Source organism: Balaenoptera acutorostrata, chromosome 12 (assembly GCF_949987535.1).
Source record: "Balaenoptera acutorostrata chromosome 12, mBalAcu1.1, whole genome shotgun sequence".
Lineage (NCBI taxonomy): Eukaryota > Metazoa > Chordata > Mammalia > Artiodactyla > Balaenopteridae > Balaenoptera > Balaenoptera acutorostrata.
The window spans coordinates 59,286,503-59,299,010 of NC_080075.1; the positions used below are offsets into that span (position 1 = coordinate 59,286,503).

The window sequence follows — 12,508 nt, forward strand, 5'->3', positions numbered from 1 at the left end:
TTCGTTGCGGAGCACAGGCTCTAGGCGTGCGGCTTCAGCAGTTGTGGCACGAGGGCTCAGTGCTTGTGGCTCACAGGCTCTAGAGCGCAGGCTCAGTAGTTGTGGCTCACGGGCTTAGTTGCTCCGCGGCATGTGGGAATCTTCCCGGACTAGGGCTTGAACCCGTGTCCCCTGCATTGGCAGGTGGATTCTTAACCACTGCGCCACCAGGGAAGTCCCTAGTTTAGATTTTTTTTAAAAAAAAACTTATGCCTACAGTTGTGAAAATTCAGTATGGGTGAAAAGTCTTCAACTGGAATAAAATAAATATGCACAAGACTAGGATACTCTCATGAAAAGTCATATTCTCCATGTTCAAAGGGGGCACTTGGGACTTTTTTCTCAGCTGAAAATAAGGAAAGAGGATGTCAAGAACACATACTCTTAGAATCTTAGAAGTTGGGATAATTTATACTAAAAAAATTGGACAGCATTTAAATACATTTTAATCTATAAGACTGTTACCAACAAGATATCAGATCTCTGCTTAAAAAAATCTCCAAGTGGGCTTCCCTGGTGGTGCAGTGGTTGAGAATCTGCCTGCTAATGCAGGGGACACGGGTTCGAGCCCTGGTCTGGGAAGATCCCACATGCCGCGGAGCAACTGGGCCCGTGAGCCACAGCTACTGAACCTGCGGGTCTGGAGCCTGTGCTCCACAACAAGAGAGGCCGCGATGGTGAAGAGGCCCGCGCACCGCGATGAAGAGTGGCCCCCGCTTGCCGCAACTGGAGAAAGCCCTCGCACAGAAACGAAGACCCAACACAGCCAAAAATAAATATAAAAAAATAAATAAATAAATAAGACCCGGTGCAACCAAATAAATAAATAAATATTAAAAAAAAAAAAATCTCCAAGAGAGAAGAGGTTCCCCCTTTTTCGTCTCCTTTTAAATACAGAGAATACCTGGACAAAGCCCAGACCTAGGGATCCAAGTAATGATTATATATCCTACTTAACATATGCCAATAGGTAAATTTTATAAGTGAGTGTATTTTTTTGGAGGTGCAATATTTGGTTTCCTGCCCTTCCTGCTTATTCACATTTAAAATAGACTTAAAGCTAGCACCCTTCTTTCCGAATTCTGGAACTGCAAAGTTTTGGATATCATCTCAGAAACAGCAAGGAAAGATTCTATCTGTAGTGCAATTAAGGGCTTTTGATTTCTTTGGTTTGTTTCAAACTGTACCCTTCAGCAGGGGACAATATACTTCCTCTCAGTAGGTAACACAATATACAGACAGTGTCAGTAGGACTGCTATCCTATATTCTTACAGGTAAATTTTAGTTATTCTTTCAGATACAATGCTTAGTTTACACAGATGTGATCAGGTTTTAGGACAGAACATGCCTGGAGCCAACAGGTCAGAAAACAATACAAGGCACTGAACAAAAGCACCTGTATTCAAATTTTTTAAAGGTAGATTAAACATGAGTTAGTGAAGGTATGGGGGCTGCCTTCCATTTTCTATTTGCTATAAGAAAGAGCTTTCAAAAAGTTATTAAAGAGACTCTCGGCAACGTCTAGTCTAAGCCTAAGTATATGTAAGGAAACTGAGGTCCAAGGTCTCAAGAGTCATAGGGAAAAATTTATTATCAGATGAAGGATTTTTTTTTTTCATAATTTCCTTTGGCAAATGAAATTTCTAGTTCCTCCCCAACCAACACTCATAATTTTAGTCATTGTAGGATTCTGATTCTTTAAATTTCTGTGATTCACCCCTAACTAGGTCTCATGCTTATTATTATTCTTACGCTCTTTCCACTAAACAACTTTGCTTCCCTTTCCTAAGTGAGGTGTCCAATGACTCTTCTGTTGCTTAGAATGAGTCTATATTTTATAAATGCAATGGTTAACAAATACAAAATTGTGTGCACACTATGATCAAGGACCTCCTTGCTACTCCTAACACAACAAGAAAGCTCTTGCCTCAGGGCTTTTGTACTTCCAGTTTTCTCTGTTCATGAAATTCTTTTCTCCAGATACCCAAATTGTTCACTCACTTCATTCAGGTGGCTCAAATGTCACTTTATCAGAGATGTCTCCCCTAACCACTCTATATAAAATAGCAATTGTCTACTCTCCTTATTCTTTCCCAATATGTATTACCTACTGACATATTAAGCATTTACTGTCTGTTTCTTACAGGTAGAATATAAGTTCCACAGAGTTCAGACAATGTAACTGCTGTATCCCTGTTTCTGGGACAGAAACTCCTGTTTCTGGGACAGGTCCTGACAAAACACACTCAATAAATATTTGTTGAATGAATCTTTAAAATTTTAAAAATGTCTATCTGACAAAGAAACAATAAAGAAACACATCAGAACTGTAATAGTTGTTAAAATGACAAGATTATTCAGAGTTTTTTTTCTTTCTCCAATTTTGTAAATGAGTTTATATTGTATATTTTTAGATTATTTGAATGACTGGCTAAAACAAACTACTGAAGGATTTTAGACAGTATGTATTTCAAAATGACTTTTAAAGTATTTTTCATCTGAAGCCATTTTGGACAGATAGCTAGGCAGCTAGTAAGAATTAGTCACCTCTCAATTTTCTAAGATGTTACAGTAATAGTTCTTCTATCTAAATACACCTGTAGTTAAGCTACTACTGCACTGGTTTGGTAGTTAAGCAAGAATGAATTTAATCATAGAGCAGTGAGGCAGCTCTATAAGAGGAAGTAAAAGTGTGATTTGGTGACTGAGGAGTTCTCTTCTCCTCAATTAAGCAGATTTCTCTCCAGTAGGAACCTGAATCATTCAGGTTCTCAACATGACCAGACAATTAAAAGAGTTTAAGATGTAACAAGAGAAAAGTGATTTAGGATTACTCGAGCCTGAAAAGGACAGTTAACATGCAATAATTTGAAGACATTCAGGTTCTGCTCTAGAAATGAGAACATGTGACACTTATTTTCCATATTTTAAAAATGTAATATACTAGATAATGATTATAAGGATGAGCTTATGAGCTGTACTCATTTTATTACAAAATTTACCTAGTACATTTCTCTTGTGATGGGAGAGGATCCAACAGAACTAGGGAGAAGAGTAATGAAAAGGGGCTTAAGTTTCAAGGATTTGAGTGTAGATAAGGATCTAATTTAGTAAGAGCCTCTTTCTATAGGACATGGTGTAACATGTCCTTCCCCCCACATCTAGCCTCGGAGATTGTCCTGTGTACATCTCATTTCACCTCCCACTGCTTTCAACCATGGTTTCCTTCCTTCTGTCTAAGTGCTTATCAGAATACGCAGATTTATGCTCTTCTACTCTGCTGTGTCTGAAGGACACAGTCATTTCAGGTAAAGTTTTCTCTGCTACCACTCACTTACATGTACCAAGTATAAATTGGCTTGTTCCCAAAACAAAGCAGATGACTTACAGCAAGTCACACTTGTCACCGTCAAAAAAAAGAGCTAAAGAATAAATCACATTTTAAAAAGACTGTCCAAAAATGACAGATTTTTTAAAAAATGACAGATATTTTAGATTAATACCTAAAGTGTAAGAAAATGTGCTGTGAAATATGTTATGCAAAATGAATACCAAACTTAAATTTATCCACAACTTACATCAAGTGAAGATCACCTATTTAATGGTCATCTTTTCATCTTAACTCCACGTATTTGAGTACAAAGTTGAGTACTGTCACACTTATATTAATAACTAAAATTTATTTGGTGCTATGTGCCAGGTACTATGTTTAAACACTTTATTATCTTTAATTTTTATAATAACCCTTTGAGGGTTTATTATTGTCTCAATTACAGATGAGAAAACAAAGACTTAAGAAGGTGAATTAACCTGCATATGGTCACAAGCTAAGTAAATGGTGAAACCAGTCTTGACTTCAATTACACATGTTTAAACATCTACACTATGTTGTTTGTTACACACCTCTATGAGTAAATTAAGATTTATAGACAATTCAAGTGTAACTGTCCAAAACCAAACTATTCTTTTCTACACATCTACTCCTCCTCAAATGTTCCTTATTTTAGTAGATGCCTCTTACCTACTTTCAAGTTAGCCTTCATAGATTCCCTCTGTTCCTTACCTCTCATACCCTACCTGTAATCTCCTAAACCATCTAGAATCCATCTACTTCTTTCCATAGGCTCTGCCTCACAGGCAGGCCTGAATTATATAACAGGCTGAGGCACCAGAGGTTTCCTTCAAGATACACTCTAATGATAAATATAGCTGATTTAAATGGCAAAGGAACAGGCTCAAATTCCAAAAATAAGGCTTAATGCAAGCAATATTTGACATTTTAAAATTCCAACATCTGGAACAATCTTCTTCAGTTAACAATTCTTGTAACAGAATTTAACTGACTTTTCCAGTTTTTCATTCCATCCTTCTTCCCCACTTTAGTGATGCTTCTCTAGCAAAACCCTTCCCTTTTAAATACATTTACTTACCTATTTGAATGGTTTTGAAAATTGTCACCAACAGAGAGCACTCACTTATATACTAATCATAAGTTAGATCCCTTTTCCTTCCAAAGGACATACCACAGCACGACAAAGAGAAAGGTAGCCCTTTCTCATTTACCTTCTAAGGATTTTTATAAAATGTAAGCTCTTTGGCAAAACATGTAATAATAGGAGCACCTTTTTATAGGTACAGTGTTTTCTGTTTTTAAAGTACTTTCATACATATTATTTCATCCTTCAGCAGTCTTGTGAAGTAAGCTTTATAGTTATATTCTCAGATTAGAAAACTACCCAGAGATGTTGCCATTTTGCCTGGGTCACAAGGTTGTTATACAGTAGAGCCAAACACTAAACAGAGACTCTCCATTCACTGCTCTTGCCACTATATATCACTCTCTCTCTCTTTTTAAAATGTTTTGACACATAATAAGAATTGTCTTTGTAAATAAAATTTCATTTGTCTTTAAGGTATTTCAACTATTACTTAATCTATACTTAACTATAAATTATAAAAGAGGGAGTAAGACCTAACTGAAGGAGAACAGCAGCAATAATCAGCTTTATTTAGAATTTCTACGTAAAAACAAATGATCCAAAGAAGATTGCAAATACTTTTCTTATCAGAATCAAAAGTGAAAATCTACAGAAATCAAGTTAAATCTCTAACAAAAATTTTAACCACATTGTATATCATTAATATAATAAATAACCCAGAAAATAAAGATAACTATGACACATAGAAATGAGCTGTAAAAAGCATGCACGGGAAGGACATGCTTTTATTTAGAACAGCATGCTTCAATTAAATTCGCAGGCAATTGAAGGAGAATGTAAAACTGATGTATAAATCTTACCTACTTTGCAATTAAATTAAATACACATTTACAGAAAGTCTTCTCTCCTTTTTTGGGTCAGAACAAGCCAACAACAGCAAGTAGCCAGAAATTACAATTAATATAAAAGAAAAATTTAAGAGGAAATGGATTTGCTAGACTTATTATATTTTAAGTCTTAGCTTCAAGAAATGAGTGATTATTTGCAATGAAGTTGGCAAGACAGGAAATTGAGTTAAAATTTATCAATCTTTTAAATGGCTTTTCTAAGTACAACTTTTATTTTTTTAAAAAAGGGGGAAATTCCCCTTGGTATTATACCTCTTTGTAATGATATCTTTATTCCTACTGTTGACCTTGAATCTTCAGAGCTCAGAGAAATAGAAAAGTGGTTGGATTCACTAGTTCAAATTACTATATTTCCTTTATTAAGAGGAAAGTCAGGTAGTATAAATAATGAAAAGCCAAATAAGAGATCCAGGAAGAAATTAACTAAGAAGGCGACCAACTGTGTAGCTTATTCTTACCTTGGCTGTTTTTTTCACGGGTTGACATTTTTGCTGGTTGAGACAAAAATGACATATCTTACAATAAAAATTAGATCTTTTCTTAAATGACTATAACAACACACTTCTTTTTTATCACTGTGAGCTAATAAATAAAGTACACTGAATGAAAGTAAGTCAATGTTCTTATCAAAAGAAAAAATTTAACTGATGTAGAAAAGATAAACATTTTTTAAAAAGGATTTTTAACTTACCTTGGTTGATGATGACATCTTTATGCCTACAAAAGGAATTCAAAGACATTTATTTTATAATTTTATTTGGCTGACCGTTATAATCACCTGAAGAAATTGCAAAAGATTCAATGTCTAGGCTACACCCCAGATAAATCTCCAGACGTGAAATTCAGGCATCAGTATTTTTTAAAGTTTCTCACTGGTCTAAACTACTAATATACTGTTTCATAAAAGAAGGAATATTCCATTAGGATCACTTAAACAATAAAAGCATAGAAAGAATTTATGAAAAATACTCAAATTTTATGAGATTATTGAAATTTATTATGAGTTCAAAAGCATTAACAGGAAGACAGCCTTATTTAAAGACACAAAAGGAAAAATGCATTTAGAAGAAAAAAAGATATAAATACAGATTTTTAGAAATGATTCAAATGTGGCATATAATTGTACATGCAAACGTGATAGTCAAATAATTAATAATTTTCAGATATAACTTAAAGTATAATACTTACTTGTCTGCATTTTTTATAACTTTTGATATTAATTTTGATGTTGAAACTGCCCTCAGTAATTTATTACGGGTATCGTCTGAATTTTCCCATGAATTATGTGACTTTTCAGCTGTTGGTGGTCGTTTTATGCTGGAAGAAACATATTAGTTTCTTAGAAAAAAATTCTATGAGTAGCAATTGACAGTTTGACTAGAACATAAAAGCAGTAATTAACATTTTCTTAAAGCTAATCCAGAAAAGAGAAGGAAGGATTAGTTGAAAGGTTCTGTGCCTGGATGAGTCAAGGAGTTAAACAAGGCAATTACCAAGTCTGTTTTTTAATTTTCACTATTATTCAGAAGATTCACTAGAACAAATATTACTTGATTTAAAAAAAAAAAACCATTTGCTTAAATCTGAATAATTACTATCTCTCAGAATTTATGAAATTGCGTGAATTTGTGAAAAAACCTATACTTATTCAAAATCATTACAAGGCTGCTATTTTCATTTTTTATGTCCTCGTGTAATTAAATTATACATGGTACAAATGACAATTTCTTAATAATTGTGGGACTAAAAGTAAAACTCTTGTTTATATCTTTTAGAGTCAATTTTATCCATGAAGTAAAAACAATTTAACACAAGAATGTTATATTATCAAAACTGCTTCCACATATTCATAACTGAAATTTTTTAACTTATAAACGATTTTTTGGCTGCACTGCTAACTGTCCTACAACTCATCCAGCCTTCAATACTTCTTGTAATAGTATATCCAAAGAGCAATTCAGAATGGCAAGCACATTTCCAAGAGACCTTAAGAAGCTGAAAAAAAGATCTGGGACAAAGAAGATGCCAAGTCAAATCAGAACCTTAAAGAGATTGATTATAAAAAAAGCCACCTTTAACCACATACAATCCAAAGTTGCAAAACATTAATAAGCTATATCCAAGAAAAACTCCACATCAGACCAGGCAAAAGAATTACAAACCATTTAGATAGCATAAGAATCTGCATGAGACACACAAAGCATTTTTAAAATGTTAAACATGCATCAATCAAGTGAAGGGTGTTGTGTTTTCCCAAATTTCCATTAGAGATTTGAGGCAAAATATTAAGCTAATCAAATAAAAATATATTATAAATCTTTTAGGAATGGATGTCATTTATTTTTATTAAAATCCTAGCCAGTTCTGGGAATGGTTTAATATTTTCCTAAGATTTCCAAGAGGAAGTATGATGATAAAATACATCTATACCTAATCATAAAGCCTGAATCAACATCCCTAAAGCAGGCAAATTTCATTAAGTTGGTCTAAATATTTAATTACAAGGCAGCTGTAGTGTTGAACTCCCAGCATGCAGGTTTAGATCCCCAATTTAGGCTCACACACATTGTTAGAATGTTTCTCCCTTCTCCCCTTCTCATAACTTTAAAATATTAATTATTATAGACACAGAGAGAAGCCCTCAAGCAAGCCTTTAGCATAGAAAAGATTAGGTGAAATGAATTCAATTCTCTACTCAAGCAAGAACTTATCCTCCCAAAACCCAAAACTGAAACTGAGATGCAGTCACAATGAAGAGCCATTTGTTGAGAAGGGCCCTTGCAAGTTGAAGGTTGTAATGATGCCAAAATATGGTGAGGATAACAACATACGGCAATTTTCTATCCATGGCTATAAATTTATGCACAGTTATATATAAATTTTAAAATATTCTATAATTTTACTATAAAAATGTTGTTTTGGTTTTAGAGTAGGTTACTTTTGCCTTCCTTTCATCAAATTGTTTATAACTTAATTTTTTTCCTCCAGTTTTAACTGATAAATTTGACCTCAAATTTTCATTCCCCAATGTGTTAACATACAGATTACAGCAACAAAGAAGTGGGGGAAAAAAAGCCACCAGGCTTTTCTCTTGGAATCCATGGATAGCCAATTTTTTTCTCAAGTCACAGAATTTAGGTATCGTTACAACCATTCCCTAGCTCTGTACTTGGGGTCAGTTAAAACCTTTTGGTGGGAGTAGAATTCTTGCTTTCTTGAGTTTGTCTGTGTATTTGGAGAGGCTGTGAAGAGGGCTGGGGAGAAGGTGATGCTCGAATTTGTGGACTTTGATCATTAGAGTGAGAGTCCTCTTTTTTTTCTCTCTGTCCTTGTGGTTTTTCTTTCTTTTTTTCTGTACCACTGTAAAATAAAGTATAACATGGAACAACACATATTTAAACAAATAAAAAAGATATATCAAACGATGGAAAAAGTTACTATTATATAATTCAAAATCCTAAATCATACAGCTAATACAATTTATACTGCTTTCATTCAATAATAAAAATATTTCTTTAAAAAAAATCTTCAGTAAAGATTAAAATCTTCAGCAAAGAATTTATTATAATTCTAAGGCAACATATCCTAGGAAGATTGCCCCTTTGGACCAAATTGGCCTCTAATGCATTTTGCCATCTTGGCAAATTTGGAAGGACAGTAGAAGCTCTCTTAACTGACTTCAATTTACCCAAATCAGAGCATTAGTGACACTTTACCTCTGTAAAGCATACTGATGCCCAAGGAACATTAAATGTTCATGTTTTGTAGGTTATTCTTTAACTCCTGTTTCTTCTGTATACTTCTGCTTCCGCCAGTTGAGTTTCACACTTACCAAGAGTCAACTGTGTTTTCTCCCCCGAACCTGTTTATGCCAGTTGTACTTGTTATTTTAATGATTAAATAAAATTAAATAAAATACAAAGAAAATTGACAAAATGTACATAGGAAAGAGAATGATAATTTCTATGTAAACTAAGCTGAATGCTTTGGAAAGACTCCATAAAAATGAGTTACTAAAAAAACTGCTGTTAAATTGTGTAGGTGACACAATTATAAAAGATTATGAAAAAAAATCATAGAAAGAGATGGGTTCTAATTCATATTGTTTTGCAAGTTGTAAATTTCTTACTCTGTCTTAAAGAATGAAACTAAAAATTATAAAAAATGATTTATGGGTGTATTTTATGCAAGATAGTCAACAAGCAATCTAATCAGAGATGCATACTTAGAAAGAAAGAAGGGGGAGACTCAGCCTTTCATTAAAAAATTGACAAATGAACATATGTGAACATATTTTAAGTTAAAATATTTAAGATATATATGTATTAATTCTTATGATTCCACACTTTGACTCTTGATTAATGAAGCATCTCCTATTCCTGATCACACTGGATAAGAATCCTTATATTGCACAAACACTTATGACAGTATTACAAAGCAGATGGAATCAACGATTCCAGGGTTGAAAAGGTATAAAACTATCAAATATCTACACTTCTTTTTTTTTTTTTTTTTTTAATTTGGTTGTGCCAGGTCTTAGTTGCGGCTGACAGGCTCTTTAGTTGCGGCTCGTGGGCTCCTTAGTTGTGGCATGCGAACCCTTAGTTGTGGCATGCGAACCCTTAGTTGCGCCATGCACGTGGGATCTAGTTCCCTGACCAGGGAACTGCACTGGGAATGCAGAGTCTTAACCACTGTGCCACCAGGGAAGTCCCTACACTTCTTAACCAAAGGACATTTTTTAATTTGACCATAAGGTACATAAGCTACAAAGAAGTATGTTTAAGAACATTCTAAACAAATATAAGTAGTACATACAATTTAATCACATGATAATAGTGAATAATGTTAAAATACAATTTTGACAGTAACATTTCTTAATATGATTCATTCTGATACCTTCTGACTTCAGACTGACTTTCGACTGTCTTGTTCATATTCAGTTTTTTAATTATGTGCTGAGAAATACAATTCTACCTGAAAAATATCAGATTAACTTTGCAACTTAAAACTGAGTTAGAAATTACTTCTTTCTTGTTGGTCTTCAAACTATCCTGAATGCATAGTATTAGGCCAGTAGTCTTATGTGGGCCCAGTAGATTTCTCTTCTGGGTTATTTAGAAGCAAAACACAAAGCCCCTGAATCATAAATTAACAAACTTATCTGGTTTTAGATTGTTGAATCACTACTGTACATAATACTGACCACTGTACATAATACTGACCACTGCACATAACTGCAGCTATGTAAGAAAAATGGGCTGAATCCAAACAATTACTGGAAACAAGGAAGTTTATTATTAAAAATTGTATTAAAAATTTCCACTACATATTAGTTTTTCCATAATTTGTCCTTTTCTCCTGAAACTGCAGCAAAGGTAATAAATTTTGGCACGCTTTGGAGGAGAAAGTCTAGACTCTGTAACAACAATGACTTTAATGACTGAATTCTAGAAGGGGATTTTTAAGAGGCCTAAATATCTTGTCATTTCTTCACCATTCCTGTAGTCAAATGTCTGGTTAACATTTGTAAATACACACTTAAATAATTCAGTCACTGGCATTAGTTTATTGAGGCAACCATTTTCCATCAGCACATTTTAAATATTATTCTATTACTGAAAGTTTTTCTCCAATCATTCTTTGAAGAAAACAGCTATAAGATTATGTGGCTGATCTCTTATGGTCTCTCCAAACTCTATATGGAATAATTTGCTGGGTATTACACAAAAGCAGAAAAATCCAGTAAGCAATTTTATTGGAATACATTGAATTAACTAATTGATGAAAAGAACATAGAGAACGTAGTCCACTGAAACTTTTATATTACAATAGTTCCACTGCCCTCCTGCCCACCACCCCTAACATACACACACAAACACACAACACAGTAATATAACATTTTGAATTAAGCCTCAATTTTATAGTCATGATTAAAAAATAAAAGTTATAGCATTTAACCTCCCACTAATATACATATATACTGAAGATTCTACTCCTTTAAAAATGCTATATCAAATATATCACTTGCCATGGAAAATTCACTTATATAATTACATTAAATATAGTGATGTTTATCGCATCAACAAATGCCTATTAAAAAGAAACAAAACCAAACCAGGAAATGAAACTGCTTGCTGTCTTTAGTAAGAACCAAAAGCTTCCTCACATTACTCCATAGGTGTGATGAATGTAAACTCAGCAAGTACAGGCTGGATATCTCTGCATTCAGAGACAAAGAATTCAAAGGACATGCTCACCTGAATTCCATACAGCTCTATTTCACATTCTTTTCAAAAGTAGACTGAGTTATCACATTCAATTTTGCAATGTTAGCTTTTTTTACAAATGCATACCTTTTAGCAGCAGATGAAAGAGTTTCTTTTCTTGCGATTGAAACAGAGCTGGTGTGACTTGGTTTTCTACTTGCACCACTCCCATTGGTTATACAGGACATGGAAATAGCTTCTCGAATGCCTGGCTGGCCTAGATATGGTTAAGAAAAAACTTTAAAAATCAAACTTCAAAATATTCCTCAAAGATTGGAGCTTAAAAAATTAAGTCCATTAGTGGTTAAGTCCATTAAGTCTGCTAGTAAGCAGACTGTCCCCCCCATATGCAGCATACAATATTATTATTTTTCAGTAAGTGTTTATTGAGTATATAGATAAGAAAGGAATGAGCTCATTAAGATAAACATTTGTAAACTGAGACAATTCTATGTGGTATATATAAAGTTATAACTTATTTGGAAAAAGTAAATAAAAAGACAATGAAATACTTATTTCCTCTATAGAATAATGAACTTTGCTGACTTGTACACCCAACTTTAATTAGCTACATCTCCAGTATGGTCTATAGTTCAAAAGGAAATGAATAAGATCTGGAGGTCTCAGAGGAATCCATCATGCAGCATACAATATTACTGTCTGAAGATTTAATCTCATCAAAATAGATCTATAGAAAAGCCATGCTAAATTAAATTGCTAAATAGCAACTAGAGTCATTCTCTAGCTAAACGGTTTGCTATTCACACATAGCAGCTTTAAAGTGCATGATTCAAAGCTATGCCTCAAGTAAACCACAACTCCCCACATATCAACAATTTTCAGAAATAGCTC

General features: G+C 33.7%; 1 protein-coding gene across 4 annotated transcripts in view; it reads right to left on the bottom strand.

Annotated features, from left to right (window-relative positions):
- Nucleotides 1-12,508, bottom strand: part of EML4 (EMAP like 4) — a 163,499-nt gene that overhangs the window by 59,473 nt on the left and 91,518 nt on the right. For 3 of the 4 annotated variants that reach the window (XR_009009919.1, XM_057558212.1, XM_007167108.2), the window contains exons 3-7: nucleotides 11,744-11,873; nucleotides 8,574-8,747; nucleotides 6,576-6,704; nucleotides 6,079-6,104; nucleotides 5,846-5,878 (exon numbers count right to left, since the gene is read on the bottom strand). Coding sequence is in view for 3 of the 4 variants with exons in the window: in XM_057558212.1 (XP_057414195.1) it covers nucleotides 5,846-5,878; nucleotides 6,079-6,104; nucleotides 6,576-6,704; nucleotides 8,574-8,747; nucleotides 11,744-11,873 (492 nt within the window). In the remaining variant the exon portion in view is untranslated. The remainder of the gene's footprint in view (nucleotides 1-5,845; nucleotides 5,879-6,078; nucleotides 6,105-6,575; nucleotides 6,705-8,573; nucleotides 8,748-11,743; nucleotides 11,874-12,508) is intronic. The other variant, XM_007167109.2, reaches the window with a different exon arrangement.